The sequence below is a fragment of the Euprymna scolopes genome, chromosome 4 (assembly GCF_053919585.1).
Source record: "Euprymna scolopes isolate OS-2025 chromosome 4, ASM5391958v1, whole genome shotgun sequence".
NCBI lineage: Eukaryota > Metazoa > Mollusca > Cephalopoda > Sepiida > Sepiolidae > Euprymna > Euprymna scolopes.
Genome location: NC_136485.1, coordinates 92,472,050 through 92,495,874, shown reverse-complemented (window position 1 = coordinate 92,495,874; position 23,825 = coordinate 92,472,050). Strand labels below are relative to the sequence as shown.

Genomic DNA, 23,825 nt, shown 5'->3' with positions numbered 1-23,825 from the left:
AAAGGTCGTAACGTGGCATTGTTCAGTCAACTATGAACTCTATAGTGTCGTTTTTATGAATATAGGGTGCGGAGAATAGAATTATCAGATGTTTATTGATGATTTACTTTAAATTAGCATGCGAGACAAAATAAATACATTCTGTGACCAAAAACTTTTATAAAACACAATCAAATAAACATACAAATTAAAAAGTGAAATCACTATAATTCATATTAGTATCTGATAAAAAGAAAATAAATATCTTAATTTAACAACTTATCTTATAGAAGTTTTCATCTTCAATACATGACTATTATAGATCCTCTTAGCCTGATTCAATTCTGCGTTTATAAAAAAACAAAAAAATACATTATAACGTGTCATTGTTCAGTTAGCCATGAACACTGATGTGTTGTTCTTAAGGATATGAGGTGCAGGGAGAGGGCGTTGGATCTTTTACTTATGCTTTATTTTAAATCAGCATGCGAGAAATAATGAGTACATTCTAGCATCAGAAAGTATCATACATTTAATAAAACTCAAATAAACAATACAAATTAGAACGAGAAATCATAATAATTTATATTAACATTTGCATCTATCTACAGTATTTGAACCGAGTCAAATTTATTGTTCTGTCGTTTCTGATTTAATTTCAATAGTTTCGTTTCGACACGCGTTCTTCCCACTCTCTCGTGGTTCCTTTCCCTTCCTCTTTTATACCCGTTCAATAAACTCCCTCACTTCTAATTTCTCACATGAAAATTTGCATGGTCGCCATACATATAAATGCGACGTCTGCGTTTTAACTTTTTTTCCTTAGAGGAAAAAAACACGAAACTCGTGCTATTTAGGTAAGTTATAGTTTTCTCCACATCCCTTCCTGATCCCATGATCACAAACAGGGCAGGGAGGTAGTATCCGTCTCTGTCGGGTACTTCTTCGAAGAGAAATAACGTGGCCCTGACTTTCGTGCATATGCTCGTCTGTGGGGGGGGGGGCTCTCAGTAGACACCTCATCAGTCGAGAGGTTGCTAACATCAAGCGGATCTGAATTAAAATAGATTAGCCGCTCACTGTCCTCAGATTTACTGTCATCAGAATCACTCTCGTCACTTGAAAAGTGCGCTCAGGTTACTGGTTGAATGTCTTTAACATGCCTAGGCACCCCATCAACTTTCACAGAGTGCAGGCTGATCACTTCAGTAACCCGACCAGTGTTATATTTCGTTGTGCACCTGCCACGTAGATTTTTAACCCAAACCATGCCTCCTTTTTCATATTTCCCTCCAGTCACTTCTGGTTTGGGCAGTGGGTTAACTTCGACATCCTTGATTCGTACATGGAATATATGTACCACGTCCCCTGGTGCGGTGGAAGATGAAACGTCATCCTTTGGGGTGACGTTGTGCAAGTAAACCGCCTCCAGTATTGAACAGTTATTTCTGGCTACGATGTTCTTAATGGTTCTATGGCTTCGCTCTATAATACCATTTCCACTTGGTGAGTATGCACATCGAAATCGCAGATGTATGTCCCAAGTTTTGCAAATGACTGGAACTCCTTAAGCAGTAGTGTTGTATGTCAGTATTTCCGTCGGTGGGCCTCGATCAAGGAAAATACTCTCCATCTGTCAGATTACAGTGGTTGTATCTGTTCGAGGCAGTGACCGCCAGATTGCAAATCTAGAGAGGCCAAAGTCGATAATAGTTAAAAAAAATCCTCACCATTGTGGTGGGTTACGTTCATTGCCAGTCTGTCCCAGTTGTTCTGAATCTATTGATCGACATATTTCGCATGCTTTCTCGACATATTTAGTAGTCCTTTTGGACACTTGCGGGTTTACTTAGACTTCTTTCCCTTACTCAGCCAAAAAATATAACCCCTAACCAAAAGAATTGACATTTACAGTAAGCATTTTTTCTTACTTCGATTCTCCTTACAAAACACTCAAAAATGCTATTTGATTTGTTTCTTCTTTACACAATTAACTATGATGCTTGACCCTAACATTTAATTATAACCGTAAATTGACATTTTATGTACTTCAAATTCTCCTCATGCGTGATTTTGAAGCCTTTAAAGTGTCTATTCCTTACTATTTGCGAAATGTATGTATGTGAGTGTACGTGAGCCTGTTTGTGCGTGTGTGCATTTGTGTGTTTCTGCGCGCGTGTGTGTGTGTGTGCGTGTTAGTATTTATTTTTGTGTGTGCGTTTATTCCGTGTGTACATAAACACGTCTGTTGGACTTTTATTAAGTAGAATACTTAATATTTTTTTTTTTAATGGAGAGTAGAAAACGCATTGTGGATGCGTTATCGGCAGCTCCTGTTACTCTCGCTTCTTCTTATTTGCCCCTCAGTCCTCGTTTTTTAATGAGTGATTTTTCTGACAAAGGGAGAAGAAAAAGCTGTTTTCTAGGTTGGCAGTATTTTGCGCGAACAGTTGGCAGAGATGGCGGAAATTTTCTGTTTCTATGTCTATCCTTGTAGCCATGTCACTAGTAAGGGTACTGGAGGTAAACGTTTTGTCTGGGCTGACGTTATCCGCCTGATAGTCAGGGACCCGAACCTTGGATTAACCACCAAGGAGACTGTCCTATCAGCAGGTGCAAAGTACTGGAGCTGCTGTATTGCCATTTGGTGAATGGATTCTCGACCATGCAGTAGCTTCTGGTGGGGCCTCTCGATGCCATACTAGTGGGTAATTGTTACGGCTTTACCTTATCATTAGCTACAAATAAAAAAAAAATTCTTCGTTTCTTTTTCTCTCTTAGTTTCCCCTCTCTGTCCTGCTCTAAGTAAATCTGACGACCTAGTCCACAAATTCCAAAAATTCATCATGACAAGTTTCAAGAAAAATACACGATTAAACCCGGTTCCCCAACTTCCAACGTAGACCCCTACTACCATGTCTCCTTCTCCAACATCAGGGGTCTACGTTCTAACCTTCCAGAGGTTGAAACCCAATTACAGGAGACTAAACCAGACCTTTTATTTTTAAGTGAAACTGGCATTGGACAGGCTATTTCCCTAGAAGAGTTCGCAATTAAAGGATACTCTAACTTAACTTCTAAATCTGACCCCCAAGATCGCCATGGGCATGGAATATGTGCCTATATTAGGGATAACTTTCCATGTGGTAGGGACATCTCCAGGGAAGATCCTAACTTACCCTATATGTGCTTCCGGGTTGCTTTAGCTCACACTACGGCATTTATATTTACTCTCTATCGCCCCCACAACAGCGGAGTTACTATCTTTAAAAGCATATCTGAGAAAATTGACCAAGTCCTAGCTGCTTATCCTTCAGCTAACATTCACGTATGTGGTGACTTCAATGTTCACAACGTCGAATGGTTGACCCACTCTAACAAGACCGATGATGAGGGGAGGTTCTGTCATGATTTCTCCATTGCCTATGACCTCACTCAGATTGTTCAGGAACCCACCCGTGTGCCCGACAATGACGGCCAGTATGCGAGCCTACTAGACCTTTTTCTCACAACTTGCCCTGAACTATGTTCAGTTTCTGTTCTGTCGCCTCTTGGATCTTCCGACCAATCTGTTGTATCAATTAAGATAAAAATGAAATGTAATAAGTCCCCAGACGTACCTCTCCATCGTACAGTATATCGATACACTAAGGCTGACTGGGATAGCTTCGTACATTTATATCTGATCTACCTCTGCGTTCCATGTTTAAAAAGGATGTGTCCTCTATAGTATTAGACCTGACGGAATGGTTAATTGTAGGTATTGACCGTTTCATACCCTCTAAAAAGTTTCAGCAAAAACCTAACAGCCAGCCATGGTTCTCTCCAGAATGTGCTGCTGCCATTGCGCACAGAAATCACTTTTTCCACTGTTTCCAACGTAATAGATGTATGAAAACTAAAGCCGCTTTCAGGACTGCCAGAAACCATTGTAAGAAAGTAATAAAGAATGCAAGAGAGTTGTATGCTCAATCTGTTAAGTCCAAAGTAGCTGAGCAGCGGCTTGGTTCCCACCAGTTTTTGCAAATAGCAAACAGAATCCTGAACAGAAGCGTGTGCTCCATCCCAACTATTATCAATGGACCTGAGGTAATCTCGTCAGCACCAGACAAAGCCAAACTCTTTGTCAAGAACTTTGCAGCTAATTCTACCCTTTGCGATCAAGGCTGCCAACCCCCAATATTTCCTCCTGTATCAGAAAACACGCTATGTGATATACGTATATCTGTACGTGATGTTGCCAAGCTAATCAAAAACCTTGATTCCAGTAAAGCAACTGGCCCTGACGGTATTTCAATTATAGTACTAAAAAAACTTCAACCTGAACTAGCGCCCATACTTACAAAACTGTTTAAACGTTGTCTTAAGGAGAGTAGTTTCCCATCTCCCTGGAAAATTTCATCAGTATGCCCTGTATTTAAGAATTCAGGTGATCGCTCATCCCCCTCTCTGTACAGGCCAATAAGTCTCCTGTGCGTCATGAGTAAGTTGCTGGAATCTGTGTTAAATACAGAAGTAATCAACCATCTCAACAAAAATAACCTTCTTAGTGACACTCAATATGGTTTCCGTTTTGCTAGATCTACAGCAGATGTGCTTACAGTTATATCTCATAGGATTAGCAAATCTCTCGACGGAGGCAACCTTTCTAGGGCAATTGCTCTTGACATATCAAAGGCATTTGATAGGGTATGGCATAAAGGTTTACTTCATAAGATCTCTAGCTATGGCATTGCTGGAAATGTCTTCTCAATTATTAAATCATTTCTTTCTGATAGGTTCATAAGAGTAGTAGTTGAGGGGCAAAAATCAGAAGCTCACAGTATTAATGCCGGTGTCCCTCAGGGATCCATCCTGGGCCCAACTCTTTTCCTGATCTATATTAATGATCTTCCAAATCACATCCTTACATCATTTGTAGACATCTATGCTGACGACACTACCATTTATGGTAGCACATCTAAGACAGTAAACGACCAAGTTCTCTCCAATTCTCTCTCCTCTGATCTTGAGCACGTAGTACAATGGGGTAAGGAGTGGCTGGTTACTTTTAATGCATCTAAAACCAAGCTTCTCTCTTTACATCATCTACATTCTGATCCACATCTGGCATCAATTGAAATGAATGACTCCCGTCTTCAGGAGGCCTCAAGTTTTGACAAGCTTCTTGGCTTGACCATTACTCCTGATCTTAAATGGAACACGTACATCAAATCTGTTGCCAAGGCCGCTGGAAAAATGGTGGGATCTTTTTATCGATACGGTAGATATCTCACTGCTGATGCTATTCTCTATCTATATAAGAGCCAGGTACGTCCAAGGATGGAATACTGTTGCCACATCTGGGCAGGAGCTGCTAGAAAGGACTTGACCTGCCTTGATAGAGTTCAAAATAGACTTCGTAGCCTCGTAGGAGATGTCCTTTTCTATTCCTTGCAACCTCTATCTCACAGAAGAGATGTTGCGAGTTTGTCTCTGATGTATCGTTATTTTCATGGAAAGTGTTCGACTGAGCTTCAATCTATGGTCCCCCCTCGCCAAACTTTCACAAGAAACACTCGTCTAGCTGTAAACACTATCAATAATTCCCCCCACTCTTTATCTGTGCCTAAACCTAAACGTAGATTCCATGAACAAAGCTTCTTTCTTAGAACTGCACGCCTGTGGAATTGTCTTCCGTTTTCCTGCTTTCCGGCTGACTACAATATGGCTACCTTCAAGTCTAACGTAAATAAGTTCTTGATGAGCCGTTCCATATAAGTTATCAAATTTACCAAATTTTCATTACTAATGATTACTATATTGTCCAATTTCTACTGTACACTCTTTAACCCTTATCCTTGAGTGGCCTCTTGGCCTTGATAATGTTGTGATGCCTATGTAAAAAAACAAAACAAAAAAACATGAGTTTGTGCGTATGCATGTGAGCATCCGTGTTTTTGCGTGTGTACATATTTGTGTTTTTGGGTGTGCGTGTGTGTGTTTTTTACGCGTGCGTGTTTTTTTTGCGCGTGTGTGTTTTTCGCGTTTGTGCGCCTGTGTTTGTTTGCGTGTTTGCGTGTTTGCGTGTGTTCCTGCGTGCGGTGTGTGCTTCCGTGTGTGTGCCTGTTTGTGTCTTTCTATTTTTTGTGTGTTTTTTGGTGTGTGCTGCCGTGTGTGTTTGCCTTTGTGTTTGTGCGTGTGTGTATGTGTTTTAGGTGTGTTTTTTTTGTGTGTGCGCGTATGATTTTTCCCTGTGTGAGTGTGTTTTTTGCTTGTGCTTCCGTGCTTTTTTGTGTGTTTGCGTGCGCGCGTGTGTGTGCATGTGTGTTTTTTGTGTGTGGGTGTGTGTTTCTTTCTATGTATGTTTGTGTGTATATGTGCGCGTGTCTCTGGGATACAAATCAATCTAATACTTGCGTCAACCAGACTCAGGCATTGCAACGCGTGGCCGGGCGGCTACAGCTAGTAATTTTATATAACATTTGCATTTTATAAAATAGAAAATAAATATCTCAATTTCTCAACTTATCGTATAGAAGCTTCCATCTTCAATATAGAACTATTATGTATCTTCTAAGCTATATTCAACTTTGCGTCAACGAGAATAAAATATACGTAAATAACGTGGGATTGTTCAGTCAGCTATAAACTCTGGTTTGTGTCGTTTGAGGATATCGAGTGCATGGTAGGGGGTTGAGAATAGAATTTCCAGATCTCTTATTTATGTTATATTTTTAATCAGCATGTGAGACAAAATGGATACATTCTTAGTGCAGAAACAATTATTAGTAAAACACATGTAATAAATACAAATTAAAAGTGAAATCAATATAATGTATATTAAAATGTTAATCTTAAAAAAAAAACGTAAATGAATACAACAATTTCAAAATGTTTTTATGGAAGCTTCCATCTTCAATACATAACTATTACGGCTCGTCCTAGCTGGATTCCACTCTGAGTTCAACAAGAATAAAAAAAAACGGCCATTGTTCGGTCGATTATGAAGTTGGGTGTTTTTTTTTTCGTTTTTAAGGATATGGAATAGAAAGAGGGGCGAGAAATAAAATTGTCGGATCCTATATTTATGTAATATTTTAAATCAGTGTGCGAGACAAAACGAGTACATTCTTAGAAAGAAACTATCATTCATTAAATAAAACACATTCAAATAAAAATACAAATTAAAACGAGAAATCAATACAATTCACGTTAACATTTGCAATATGGTCATAACGTGCCATTTTTCAGTCAACTGTGTCGTTTTTATGGATATGGAGTGGAGGGAGGAGGAGGAGAATAAAATTGTCGGATCTTTTATTTATGTAATATTTCAAATCAGAATGCAATACATTAATAATCATTAATTACATAAAAAATAAACATACAGATTGTGTAATCATTATAATTTTTATCAACATTTGCATCTAATAAAAAAGAAAATAACTTTCTCAATTTCACAACTTATCTCATAGAACCTTCCATATGCAATACATAATACGGATACATCGATATGCATACATAATACGTATATATCGATATGCAATACATAATATGGATATATCGATATACATACATAATACGTATATATCGATATGCAATACATAATATGGATATATCGATATGCAATATATAATACGGATATATCAATATGCAATATATAATATGGATATATCGATATTCAATATATAATACGGATATATCGATATTCAATATATAATACGGATATATAGATATGACATATATAATAAGATACATCGATATACATACATAATACGAATATATCGATAATCAATACATAATGCGGATATATCGATATGCAATACATAATACGTATATATCGATATGCAATATAAAATACGGATATATCGATATGCAATACATAATACGGATATATCAATATGCAATATATAATACGGATATATCGATATGCAATACATAATACGTATATATCGATATGCAATATATAATACGTATATATCGATATGCAATACATAATACGTATATATCGATATGCAATATATAATACGTATATATCGATATGCAATACATAATACGGATATATCGATATGCAATATATAATGCGTATATATCGATATGCAATATATAATACGTATATATCGATATGCAATACATAATACGGATATATCGATATGCAATACATAATACGGATATATCGATATGCAATATATAATACGGATTTATCCATATGCAATATATAATACGGATATATCGATATGCAATACATAATACGTATATATCGATATGCAATATAATATACGGATATATCGATATGCAATACATAATACGGATATATCGATATGCAATATATAATACGGATATATCGATATGCAATATATAATACGGATATATCAATATGCAATATATAATACGGATATATCGATATTCAAGACATAATACGGAGAATACGGATTCTTTTAGATCGATTCAACTTTGCGTTCAACAAGAATAAAAAATATCGTAACTTGCTATTGTTCAATCAACTATGAACACTGATGCGTCGTTTTTAAGGATATAGACGGAGGATAGAATTGCCTGGTCTTTTATTTATGCTATAATTTAAGTCAATATTCGAGACAAAATGGCACATTCTTGCACCAGAAACTATAAGTATAACGATAAGTAAAACAACCATACATTAATACAAATTACAAAGTGAAATCAATATAATTTTTATTAGCATCTTATAAAAAAGAAAATATCGCAATTTGATAACTTATCTTACTCAATACAGAAATACTACGGTCCTGTTCGATTCAACTCTGCGTTTAACAAGATTAAAAAAAAATAGTCGTAACGTGCCATTGTTGAGTCTGTTATGGACTTTTGTATAGTTAGTGATATGTGGTGACAGGAAGGGGAGGAGAATAAAATTGTCGGATTTTAAAGAATTTATGCTTTACTATCAGAATGCGAGACAAAATGAAAACATTCTTGACCCAGAAACAACGTAGAATTTTAAATCCACATGCGCGACACAATGAAGACACAAAATTGAGCCAGAAATCATACTTAAAGAAAAAAAAATTAAATAAAAAATACAAATTAAAATCAGAACACGTTGTAATTTATATTGACATTTGCATCTAATAAAAAAGAAAATAAATATCTCAATTTTACAATTTATTTGAAAGAAGCTTTTACATACAAGTCGTCTGAACTCGATTCAACTTGAGTTCAACACGAATAAACAACGATCGTAACGTACTATTGTTCATGCGTGTCGGTTTTAGTATATGGTGTGCGAGAAGGAGGAGGAATCAGAGAAAAGAATTGTCGGATGTTTTATTTATATTATATTTTAAATCAGCATGCGGGATAAAATGAATACATTTTTGGACCAGAAACTATCATACATTAAGTAAAACCCATTCAAATAAAAAATAAAAATCAAAAAATGGAATCAATATAATTTATATTAACACTTGCATCTTAAAAAAAGAAAATGAATTTCACAATTTCACAACTTTTCTCATAGAAGCTTCCATCTCTAAGGCGAATTCTATCAACTCGGTTCAACTTTACGTTCAACAAGACTTAAAAAAAAAACGGTCGTTACGTGCCACTGTTCGGTCAGCTATGAACTCTGGTGTGTCGTTTTAAGGGATATGGGGTGCAGGGAGGGGCGAAGAGTAGAATTGTCTGATACTTTATTTCTCCTATATTTTGCATCAGCATACGAGGGAAAATAAGTAAATTCTTCGACCTCAATTGTACCACTTACTAATTTTATTTAACTTACTTGTAGGTTATTAACTTTATTAAACTTATACACGGCTTAAAATATTTTTCTCAAGAAAATAATTATTGGTTCCGCCTGATGTCGTAGATTTGTGATTTACGTCCTGTTGCTAAACATTAATTCAAACATAAGCGATAATAAAATAAAATAGTGAATAAATATTATACATGGCACTGAAACTTATTTGAATAGTGAAAAGCAATTTATTTTGCTTAAATAACATATTGCGTGTAATTCTTTAACGATTATATTATCATCAAACAGTTAAATAGTAACTAATGTTTGCAGTTCACTTTTTTATTAAAAGAAAATTAAATCCCAGTTGCTATAAATTGAAGGAAAATATACTTGAAATAAATTAGTATTAACAGCTAAATCAATGAAAACATATGTAAACATCTATAAATTATTATTTATTAAATTAGGCTAAATAATAAAAACAAGCATTAAATAGATTATCATTTACGCGGGTGAAATACATTTGAAGAAAATCTAACTTGAACAAATTATCATTGCGAAAACTGAAGCATTTTATAAGTAATGGACGATGATAAAAACTATCATTTCATTGGAAATAATATGTATTTAAAGAAAACAATACAAATTATCATTAATAGAAATAGGAAAAGCATAGGAATTATTGAAAATTTATGTACTATTTATAATTTATATACTATAATAAAAATTTTAAATTTATATACTATAATAAAGCAAATATATGACAAATTAAGTTTTATACTATTAAAAGAAATTGAAATAATTAATAATTTAAAATATATTTGGTAAAATAAAAAATATATGGATCAACATTGATACATTTGAATATGTAAATTAAATAAATTATCATTTATAGGGCTAAACGTTTGACAAATAGAAAGTTTAAATAAATTACGCTAGATAATGAATATCGATAATACTAAGCATGGACATTTTAAGGAACAAACATAAAAAACATTATCAGTCTCTATATTAGGAGATATTTTAACAAACATATAATAAGTACATTAGTATTATTACAATTAAGATTATTTTGAAAAATAGGTGGACGATGGCCAGATGAATTGTTCAATAATATCAACTAAGAACATTAGTACAAAATATATACAACTGGGGAGGTTATTTGCAAGGCTGTTTGACTCGAATATCACTGACGCCTGCTTAAATATTAACTTTCCATAGGAACAATATATATATATATATATATATATATATATATATATATATATATATATATATATATATATATATTGTTCTTATGTCCATATATATATGTGTGTAGCTGGGAGATAAACTACTAAATGATTATAACTTCATACTTCACACTTACGAGATTTAAACAAATTGCATTAAAAAAAGAATAGGATTCGTTTAAATTAAACAATACAGCAACATATAAACAAAAGTTTTGCAATTTAATGGTTGACGAAACTCAAGTGATTTCTCATAATTGATTGATGGCCAATTATTTGTACAATGTGAAAGAACTTTGCAATATGAGAGAGCATGGAATAAATCAAGTTGTATGGTTGATGAACTCACCTGCAATGTGACCATAGATAAGAAGGTGTATTTTCTTGCCGTCACTTCAATGCTACTACATGAAATCGAACTCGTTCTTTCAATTACATCGTTACCGTGTTAATCTCATTGTCAAAATCGATATAAACTTCAACAAACAGAGTAAAATAATATTTCTCGCTATAAAAGTTAAAAAGAATTGTCAATGAGTCTATTAACTTTTCATCGCATCTTCAGTCTCGTGTGACACAAGCGAAAACAGGAAATCAAGCACATCAAATTCTTTGAAATATGATTCGTTATTATCAAAGGAAAATCGCTAAAGAAAACGCTTTTATTGATAATTGCATTACATTTCATTGGCAGAAATAAACTTTCGCAAATATATCAGTGGGAATGGTGCCCATAATAATAGGAATCAACTTTTCATTTGATCTTCTCCAACGCAATAAAAGTTGAAAAGATGATTTGATTTCTTTGCTGATACCACGTCTATTCGCCAACATCGGATATGTTTTGCTTTCGCCACTTTGCCGCGGTTCAGAAACATGAACGCTTCTTCGAGAATGGGCTATATGAAAATAATTTTTCGAAAATAGCACATTTAATAGCACATTTAATATTATTCGCGAATCAGTAGACTTCACAACACCGAAGACAAGAAATGGCAGTTAGAGAACTTGAGAACCAATTTTTCGAACACGATGATTTGGACAGAATTTGGAGTTTGAATCAAAGGAGTATATTTTGTCTATTGTCACCATTGCCAGGAAAAATAAGACATTATTATGAGTTCTTATCATACGTAGTAAGGAGTGAACCTGCAACATTCAGAAGACTATATCTTAGAATGTATTGTTTACTAACACCTTTGTCAAGTCCTATTATCAGATTTTTAAGTTCGTAAAGAAAATCGAATTTTGTGAATATAATCACTAAAATCTTTCGCAGAAACTAACCACAAATAGACATTGTTGGTAATTATTAGATCTCGATATCAGTAAGAATCCGTCGACATATTAACGCTGTAACTGAGAAGTTATTAGGTATACTTCTAAGGCAATGTCATAAGATGGACTTGTGATGATAATCCCATCACGTTGTGTTGTTGACCAGTAAAGATCCGGTAGAAAGATACAACTCAATATTTAGTGGAAAATACATTGAAAAGAAGAGTAAATTCAACAAATGAAGAGTCTAGTTATATGTCCTATCTTTTGTCACGATACTGGAGTGGTTGGGGATTCGTGACTACCACATAAGGTTTCGGCCGTTTCAAACCTTCCTTCATATCCCACGTTGTGTCAGAATAGTTTCAAAAGAAGGCTTGACGTGATTTGGCCAAAAGAATGTTCAATGCTGGTAGTTGAGGTTGCCAAACGGATTTAGCAACTCCAAAAGAAAAGAGGAAAACAGCCGATCGACAACACTAACAAGATTTATTGAAACACGTTAGTGTTACAATAATATGTGGAAAAAAACTTAATTAAAATAAAGACAAGTACGGGAGATACAGGGAGAATATGGTTGACTGGCGGAAAGTATTTGATAAGCAGAAATGGCAGGTACGGCGGTGGCAAAGTTGTCGTCAAAGATTTGGTTACAACTGGAAACGAACAAACTCGATTTCTACATTTGGTGTTCTCCTTTTTATGGACCCGATTTTTTGCTGATGTGCTTTTCTGGTTGGTTAGCCAATTAGGACTTGTCAAGTTAAAACGCTCTTATTCCTGATTCGTATATGATTGGTCGTTCTAGAGCAGTCAATGGCTAGTGCTGTAATAAATGATCTGGTCTTCAATTTCTTTGACCGCTCTCAAGGTCTTGTGCACTCTATGCCCTGATTAGATTGAGCCAGCACACCTGTCAATGTTCGACACTTTTGTGTTGTTTTCATTAAAACCTAAAATGATTTTCTTTGCAACTCCGTAAACTTTCTTACAATTGTTTTGATTTTGGAAAAATGTTTTACAGGTCAAGCTCTTTGTTTTTCAACGTATCTCTATTTGGTGACCTTTCACTTTTCCCCACTAACTTTAATAATCTGTTATTTACTCAAATTCAAATGATACAGTAATTTGAAAATTAATTATTTTCACAATTAATTATCATTTTAATCTATCTTATTAATTAAAGATATGATTAATTTCATTGGTCAACTCATGACAATGAAATGGCAGTGTCATATATGCATAACTTATTCATAACACTGTAAGAGGAAGAGTTCGTTGTTACATGTAAGTTGTTGCTAGCAAACCTTAAAACTGCAGGAGTTTCAGTATTGTTTTAGAGTTGATCATCATAAGGTCCGGCGACTTTTCTGTTTTCCAACTGACTACAATATAGTCGTCTTCAAGTTCAACGTGAACAAGTTTTTCCATCTCCTTAAGGCATCCAATGTACCAAAGTTCCACTACTCACGATTACTATGACATTTTCCAATTGATTACTTTACACTCATAAACTCATAAACACTTGAGTGACATCCGGGCCTTAATAAGTAGTGACTCATTTATAAAAAAAAATCACTAAAATCGATTTTTGAAGAAAAAATAACCTTCATTTTATTTTGTAAAAATCTTTTCTTGGCTTGAAAGTAGATAGTAATAACTCTGTAGAGCTGCATTTTGACCCGTTGAAAAATCAGCACAAAAGCTGATTTCTGTAGATTTCCTTTTACATATGCAGTAGGTACTGCCCATTGGTTATACTCTACTTTAGCTAAAATTCTGGTCCTTAGTAATCTCTTTAATTTCTTGTTTATTTTTTCTAACGACATTTCTTTTTCTTAAATATATTTGATGGGTTCGTTCAGTTCAAGTTTTGCTGGTATTTTTTACATCGATCACCGGAAATATGTAAATTTCAGAGATTTAACTGTTGTATCCAGTCTGTGCTAAATAAATTGTTCATATTTTTAATATGTACGTTTTCAATTCCTTTGAATTTTTCTTAAAAGTAACATTGACAATTATTTCACTCTCGAATTTAATTTTTTCACCAATCTGACTATTTTTATTTAGTTTTTAGGATCGTTGGTTTGTTCGAGGTTCTTGATGTATGCAAGACGATTATGCATGTCAGACTCAGAGTTTAATTATAATTTCTGTGACGTACTTGTAGGTTTTTATTTCTAATTACAATAATTTCATTTAAGAAATTACTTTCTCCAGACAACAAGGAGACTTTTGCTAGAAGTTTCGCGACAGTTATCATTAAGACAATATCTCCTCCGTCAGATCAAGAATTAAATGGGTTATGTAATCTGGTCTCCCCGACTAGAAATAATAATTATAGGCATAATGTGTTTTTGATGATTAACGAATGGGCTGGACATCAAGAAGACTTATCACATTTGTAAGTGGCAGAGAACCCGAAAAAATCTATAGGGTGCGTCTACATGCAGATCGTGTCAAAAAAAGGTGAGATTCATGCAATGATTTCAAAATTAAGTTCCATATATTTAAACAAATAATTCGGCATGAGGAGACTTTTTTTATATAAAAATATTATTATATATATTTGTTTTTTATTGAATACAAAAAACCCCAACAAAAACACAAATAGAAATATTCAAAACAATTCTGAAACTTATAAAATTCAACATAAAACTCGTTCATAATGAGAAGAATGTTAATCAATTTTCCCAAGGCGTTCTTTTTATTTCCTCTATTCTTTTCACTTTTATTTGGAATCACTTCAAAGGATATTATCAAAGCAATATAAAGGGTTCTATACACATCAGTTTCATTCATTAACGCCTCTGCTTCTCTTATATGATTTGTTATAATTCTACACGGCAGCGAATTCACGACCATGCCTCGTTAACTAAAAACAAACACAAAACAAACCATGCTAATGTTTTCTTTCTTTTTAACAATCAAGGGGGGACCACTCTGTCTCGCCTTGTTCTGTAATGTTTCGTTATTCAATTTAAAAATAAAAATTTGAATAGTTCTCCTTCGTATGTAAACGGTGAATGACAATGAGATTTTCAATTATTATCGTTAGCCTCGCCGATAATTTACCAGAAATTAAATATATTTTAGACAGACTCGTTCAACATTTTTAGTCGCGTGCAAGCGACTCTATAAGTCACTCCGTCGGTCGGTCTGTCGGTCGGCCGGTCTGTCGGTCTGTCCGTAACACTTTTGTGCTTGTCCTTTTTGGTTAAGATCAAAGGTCTGTTGTTAATAGATGCTGTTCTTAGCTTTTTAAGTTTTTCTTGGCCTTTTGGCCAAGATCAAAGTGTATATATATATCCTCTATATTTCTCTCTTAATTTTTCCCTCTCTCTCTCTCTCTCTCTCTCTCTCTCTCTCTCTCTCTATATATATATATATATATATATATATATATATAATTGTGTATATATTAATACTATTATTATGAAAGTAAATTCCTGCAAGATGTATTAAAATAACTGGAAACATTAAAAAAACACAAAATATAAATAACCAAATCACATTAATAACACACCAGTAGAATAATATTTAGTTTCCGGTTACAACAGGAACTTTATCAAAGCAACAAATTATTGCTTATGGCGATATTCCCTTCATTTCGTGTACCGAAAAAGCATTACACCACATAACCATTCGCTATAGAATCATCTCTTGAAACTATGTGTCATCACCTGTCGTTAAAGTTTTGGCGTATAAGTTTATTTTCATTGTGGAGTCACTTGTTTTGTTCTTGTTAAACTGTGTTGTTTTTTTATCAATATATTGTTATTGTTATCATCATTATCGTCATTAGTAGCTCTCACATAGGTCATCATTACACATTGCTGACTGATAGCAACCGTTGGTATTGTGGTGTCGTATTTCTGATATTTTTTTTATTAAATATAAACTAAAAATAAAAATGTATCTATATATAAATGATAATAAACTTTAAAGAATAAAAAAATAGAAAAATTAATCTTTTTTCTGATTGGTTTGAAACGTTTGGTTATTTGAAGCCGACATAAAAAAGAAATAAAAGAACTGCCATCTGTTAGAAGAGCATCGTCACCTTCGCCCCCCCCCCACCCGGACAGCTATACTCTGGTAAGTTGGCCCGTTATATCCCACATTTTTTGGATTTCATTTTTCAAGTTAAATCCAATTTTTGCGGTGCGTTAGTTTATTAATGATGAAGATATAGAACAGTAAAGAATGGATTTCTACATAACATTCGTGTTCTGCATAAGTGCCGAAGCGTGTTAAGGCCCTTTCCTGATCCTGGTGAACTTGAAGAAAGAATCTGATGAACTTTAATCATCCTTCTAGCAGAAGGGAGTACCTGAACAGATAAAAACCAAGTGCATTAAGTTTTGTAGGCCTATCTAATCTCTTGAAAGTATTCACAAAACCTACAAATTGGTGACTCCGACTACAAACAAATAAACAAAAATTCTTCACCATGACTGAAACTGAGTGCTCCAATGCTGTTGCTGTTCAGGTGCCGCCATTCATGGAAACTGCCGCCAACGAATGGTTCGCCATAATTGAAGCCCAATTTGTGATGCGAAACATCACAGTAGAAGCCACTAAATTCTATCATGTACTCTCCAACTTGCCACCAGAACTTGTAGCACAATTACCCCCAAGTCTACTAGAAAAGAGAAGCTATGAGGAATTAAAAGTTGCCGTCATTAATATCTACAAGAAAACCAAACCTGAATTATTCGCCAAGTTAATGAGCAAAACTAAAATGACCGGTAGACCCTCACACTATCTCCGGGAATTAATGACGACTGCTGCTAAAGTCGGCGTAGGTGATGATTTAGTGAAGCATAGGTTCATACAAGCCCTGCCACCCACAATCTCACCCATGATCGCTGCTCAAAGGACCTCACTTTGTAATAACTAGGTAACCTGACGGATCAATTAATGCTGATATTGAAAAAGGTTTGTTAGTCAGCAAAGTAGTCCAAAGACATCTACAAATCAAACTAGTAACTCTAACCAAATCCCCTTAGGCCTACGACCAGTCGCAGCTAATCAGAAACCGAAAGTATACCACGGTCATTTATACTTCGGCAGCAATTCACGCTCATGTGAACTCTGGTTTAAGTGGCCTAACAAACGCAATTGTCAAATACAACCAAGTTCTAGGTCATCATCACCAGCTCCTGTATCTAGGCCTAATTCGGAAAACTAATACGGCGGATTGCTTTTGCAATCTTTGGTCCGCCTTTGGTAGAAGTAGAAGCAAAAGTCGGTTGCACAAAAATTGATTTTATCATCGATACTGACGCAACAATATCTATACTTCCTCGAGATTATGCTGGAGGTCTCTTAATAAATCCAACTCCAGTAAGACTAACCACAGCTAATGGAAAAAATATTGAAGTATTTGGTGAAGCATTAGTCGAAATTAGTATCTGCGCTTTACGCTGCACATATTCTTGGATTTTTGTCATTGCCAATATTGTAAATCCTCTTCTCGGCTTAGACTTCGTATTACATTTCGGAATACTAATTGATTGTAAAAATAAATTAATAATTGACTCAAACACCAAGTTTGCTCAACAAGTATCCACTATCAACCAAGTCAATCAGAAAGTATATATTAATAATATTAAAGATCAACATTCCAAAATCCAATCCCTGCTGAGAGAATTCAATTCTCTAATTCTACCAAGAGTGAAAGATGATGTCAATGACAACTCAAACGTAAAGCATCACATGGACCCAGGAGACAACAAGCCAGCCTTTCGTAAAGTTCGTCAACTGTCTAAGGAAAAATTTGATGCTGCTAAAAAGGAATTCACAACTTGATTACAAGCAGGAATTATTAGACAATCTACCTCACCATGGGCATCGCCATTCCATATAGTAGCAAAGAGTACACCTGGTGAATGGAGAGCTTGTGGTGATTATAGATTCCTTAATGCAATCACAAAACGCGATCGATATCCTGTCCCACACATACAAAGTATTTCTTCTAAGCTGGAAAATAAGAAGCTGTTTTCAAAACTGGACTTATTGAAAGCATACCATCAGATACCTGTAAAATAAGGAGGATATACAGAAAACTTCGAAACGCTGGAGCTACCTTTCAACGCTTCATGGACAATATATTTATGAATGTAGAGTGTGTATTTATTTATATCGACGATTTGTTGATAATGTCTGAATCAGAAACATTTCATATAGAAGATTTAAAATGTGTTTTCCAAATTCTCAAAGAGAATAATCTAAAATTATTCTTTAATAAATGTGAATTCTTTGAACTAGTTAGAATTCCATATTGGCTCAGAAGAACTGAAACCTACTGCAGAAAAATAGCAGAAATTAATAATTTCCCTGAACCTAATGAACAGTATAGTTGCGAAGATTTCTCGGAATGATAAATTTTTATAGAAAATTAATTCCGAAATTTGCCGATATAGTGTTGCCACTTAGTGAATTTAATAAGTTACATCCTAAAGACAAATCATTAAAATTTCGTGAAGTTGAAAGAAAATCTTTTACTGAAATTAAAGAAATTTTAGCTAATATAACTTCCCTTCCTCATCCTATCTCAAGTGTTACCAATTATTATTTAGTGACTGACAACTCTAATTTTGATGTTGGTGCTGGTTTGCATCAGATTGTAAAAGAGGAGCCTATTCCCATAGGTTTCTTCTCTAAGAAATTGAATGACAGTCAAAGGAAGTTTGCTACGTCTGATCATGAATTACTAGCCGCTTATCTGGCCGTACTTGAAATGAAGTACGGCCAGATAAGCGGCTAGTCACAAATTGAAGGCAGCAGGTATATTTATTCACAGATCACAAACCTTTATGTCAGCCTATAAGAAATCAACGCCCATGAAATCTGAGAAACAACAATGTTATTTGTCTGTAAGTACAGAATATGTGTCTGATATTATATATATATATATATACCAGAAAGTGAAAATATCGTTGCTGACTGCTTGTCTCCTCCTACCAACGCAGTTTCTGTAGACGTCTTTGATCTCCCTGCCTTGGTGGAACAACAAGCAGCTGATGATGAAATTAAAGATTATTCTGATAAACTTAAGTCCGACACATTTTCTCCAGATTCAGAACTTATGTGACATTTCAATGCCATACCCTTGTCCTTTTGTACCCAAGTCATCAAAGCGAGCTATCTTTGATCAATTTCATACTCTATCACATCGAGGAACAAAAGCATCATTAAAATTGATCAAATCAAGATTTTATTGGCCTGGAAAGGATCAGATGATAAGACAATATTGCAACTGTCAGAAATCCAAAGTTATGAGACATACAAGATCTCCAGTTGAGCCATTCAATCTACCTTCGAGTTGATTTGGAACTGTAAATCTTGACATAGTGGGTCCTCTTAATCCAGTATCTCCTAAAAATTCTACGTTTCCATCATCTGCCAGATATATTCTTACGTGTATCAATAGGGCTACACACTGGGTTGAGGTCACACCTATGCCTGACATTACAGCAGAAACAGTTGCATTATCCTTTCTAAATATTTGGGTCTCAAGATTTGGCGTGCAACTCTATCTATTAACTGATAGAGAAGAACAGTTCGACAGTGAACTTTTAGGATTCAATCATTTACGTACAACGAGTAACCACCCTCAATCAAACGGTATAATCGGACGTGTACACTGTACATTAACATCGGCTATTATTGCTCGATAACAAAACTGGAGTGATGCATTACCTATTATTCTGCAAAATGAGGATAATTATTCATCATCTGTAGCAATAAATATGTCAAATGGGGATAATTATTCATCATCTGTAGCAATAAATATGCAAAATGAGGACAATTATTCATCAGCTGTAGCAATAAATATGCAAAATGAGGATAATTATTCATCATCTGTAGCAATAAATATCAAAATGAGGATAATTATTCATCATCAGTAGCAATAAATATTCAAAATGAGGATAATTATTCATCATCTGTAGCAATAAATATGCAAAATGAGGATAATTATTCATCATCTGTAGCAATAAATATTCAAAATGAGGATAATTATTCATCATCTGTAGCAATAAATATGCAAAATGGGGATAATTATTCATCATCTGTAGCAATAAATATGCAAAATGAGGATAATTATTCATCATCTGCAGCAATAAATATGCAAAATGAGGATAATTATTCATCATCTGTAGGAATAAATATTACAAAAAGAGGATAATTATTCATCATCTGTAGCAATAAATATGAAAAATGAGGATAATTATTCATCATCTGCAGCTAACAATATGCGAAATGAGGATAATTATTCACCATTTGTAGCAATAAATATGAAAAATGAAGATAATTATTCATAATCTGTAGCAATAAATATGCAAAATGAGGATAAGAATTCATCATCTGTAGCAATAAATATGCAAAATGAGGATAATTATTCATCATCTGTAGCAATAAATATGCAAAATGAGGATAATTATTCATCATCTGTAGCAATAAATATGAAAAATGAAGATAATTATTCATAATCTGTAGCAATAAATATGCAAAATGAGTATAATTATTCATCATCTGTAGCAATAAATATGCACAATGAGGATTATTATTCATCATCTGTAGCAATAAATATGCAAAATGAGGATAAGAATTCATCATCTGTAGCAATAAATATGCAAAATGAGGATAATTATTCATCATCTGTAGCAATAAATATGCAACATGAGGATAATTATTCATCATCTGTAGCAATAAATATGCAAAATGGGGATAATTATTCATCATCTGTAGCAATAAATATGCAAAATGAGGATAATTATTCATCAGCTGTAGCAATAAATATGCAAAATGAGGATAATTATTCATCAGCTGTAGCAATAAATATGCAAATGGAGGATAATTATTCATCATCTGTAGCAATAACTATGCTAAATAAGGATAATTATTCATCATCTGTAGCAATAAATATGCAAAATGAGGATAATTATTCATCAGCTGTAGCAATTAATATGCAAAATGAGGATAATTATTCATCATCTGTAGCAATAAATATGCCAAATGAGGATAATTATTCATCATCAGTAGCAATAAATATGCAAAATGCGGATAATTATTTATCATCTGTAGCAATAAATATGCAAAATGACGATAATTATTCATCATCTGTAGCAATAAATATTCAAAATAAGGATAATTATTCATCATCAGTAGCAATAAATATGCAAAATGGGGATAATTATTCATCATCTGTAGCAATAAATATTACAAAAGTAGGATAATTATTCATATTCTATAGCAATAAATATGAAAAATGAGGATAATTATTCATCATCTGCCGCAAACAATATGCAAAATGAGGATTATTATTCACCATTTGTAGCAATAAATATGAAAAATGAGGATTATTATTCACCATCTGTAGCAATAAATATGCAAAATGAGGATAATTATTCATCATCTGTAGCAATAAATATGCAAAATGAGGATAATTATTCACCATTTGTAGCAATAAATATGACAAATAAGCAGAATTATTCATCATCTGTAGCAATAAATATGCAAAATGAGGATAATTATTCATAACATATGTAGCAATAAATATGCAAAATGAGGATAATCATTCATCATCTGTAGCAATAAATATGCACAATGAGGATTATTATTAAACATCTGTAGCAAAAAATATGCAAAATGAGGACAGGAATTAATCATCTGTAGCAATAAATATGTCAAATGGGGATAATTATTCATCATCTGTAGCAACAAATATGCAAAATGAGGACAATTATTCATCATCTGCAGCAAACAATATGCAAAATGAGGATAATTATTCACCATTTGTAGCAATAAATATGAAAAATGAAGATAATTATTCATCATCTGTAGCAATAAATATTCAAAATAAGGATAATTATTCATCATCAGTAGCAATAAATATGCAAAATGGGGATAATTATTCATCATCTGTAGCAATAAATATTACAAAAGTAGGATAATTATTCATATTCTATAGCAATAAATATGAAAAATGAGGATAATTATTCATCATCTGCCGCAAACAATATGCAAAATGAGGATTATTATTCACCATTTGTAGCAATAAATATGAAAAATGAGGATTATTATTCACCATCTGTAGCAATAAATATGCAAAATGAGGATAATTATTCATCATCTGTAGCAATAAATATGCAAAATGAGGATAATTATTCACCATTTGTAGCAATAAATATGACAAATAAGCAGAATTATTCATCATCTGTAGCAATAAATATGCAAAATGAGGATAATTATTCATAACATATGTAGCAATAAATATGCAAAATGAGGATAATCATTCATCATCTGTAGCAATAAATATGCACAATGAGGATTATTATTAAACATCTGTAGCAAAAAATATGCAAAATGAGGACAGGAATTAATCATCTGTAGCAATAAATATGTCAAATGGGGATAATTATTCATCATCTGTAGCAATAAATATGCAAAATGAGGACAATTATTCATCATCTGCAGCAAACAATATGCAAAATGAGGATAATTATTCACCATTTGTAGCAATAAATATGAAAAATGAAGATAATTATTCATCATCTGTAGCAATAAATATGCAAAATGAGGATAGGAATTAATCATCTGTAGCAATAAATATGCAAAATGAGGATAATTATTCATCATCTGTAGCAATAAATATGCACAATGAGTATAATTACTCATCATCTGTAGCAATAAATACCCAAAATGAGGATTATTATTCATCATCTGTAGCAATAAATATGCAAAATGAGGATAAGAATTCACCATCTGTAGCAATAAATATGCAAAATGAGGATAATTATTCATCATCTGTAACAATAAATATGCAAAATGGATAAATATTCATCATCTGTAGCAATAAATATGCAAAATGAGGATAATTATTCATCAGCTGTAGCAATAAATATGCAAAATGAGGATAATTATTCATCATCTTTAGCAATAAATATGCAACATGAGGACAATTATTCATCATCTGTAGCAATAAATATGCAAAATGAGGATAATTATTCATCATCAGTAGAAATAAATATTCAAAATGCGGATAATTATTCATCATCTGTAGCAATAAATATGCAAAATTACGATAATTATTCATCATCTGTAGCCATAAATATTCAAAATAAGGATAATTATTCATCATCAGTAGCAATAAATATGCAAAATGGGTATAATTATTCATCATCTGTAGCAATAAATATCACAAAAGGAGGATAATTATTCATATTCTATAGCAATAAATATGAAAAATGAGGATAATTATTCATCATCTGCCGCAAACAATATGCAAAATGAGGATTATTATTCACCATTTGTAGCAATAAATATGAAAAATGAGGATAATTATTTACCATCTGTAGCAATAAATATGCAAAATGAGGATAAGAATTCATCATCTGTAGCAATACATATGCAAAATGAGGATAATTATTCACCATTTGTAGCAATAAATATGAAAAATAAGGATAATTATTCATCATCTGTAGCAATAAATATGCAAAATGAGGATAATTATTCATCATATGTAGCAATAAATATGCAAAATGAGGATAATTATTCATCATCTGTAGCAATAAATATGCACAATGAGGATTATTATTCAACATCTGTAGCAAAAACTATGC

General features: G+C 33.3%; 2 protein-coding genes across 5 annotated transcripts in view; both read left to right on the top strand.

Moving 5' to 3' along the window:
* The window catches only part of LOC145268840 (uncharacterized), a 305,412-nt gene that overhangs the window by 173,142 nt on the left and 108,445 nt on the right, over positions 1-23,825 (top strand). The window lies entirely within an intron of this gene.
* LOC145271178 (uncharacterized) lies at positions 16,649-17,098 on the top strand. Its single transcript, XM_080126714.1, has one exon. It carries the CDS (start codon positions 16,649-16,651, stop codon positions 17,096-17,098), a length of 450 nt encoding a protein of 149 aa, XP_079982840.1.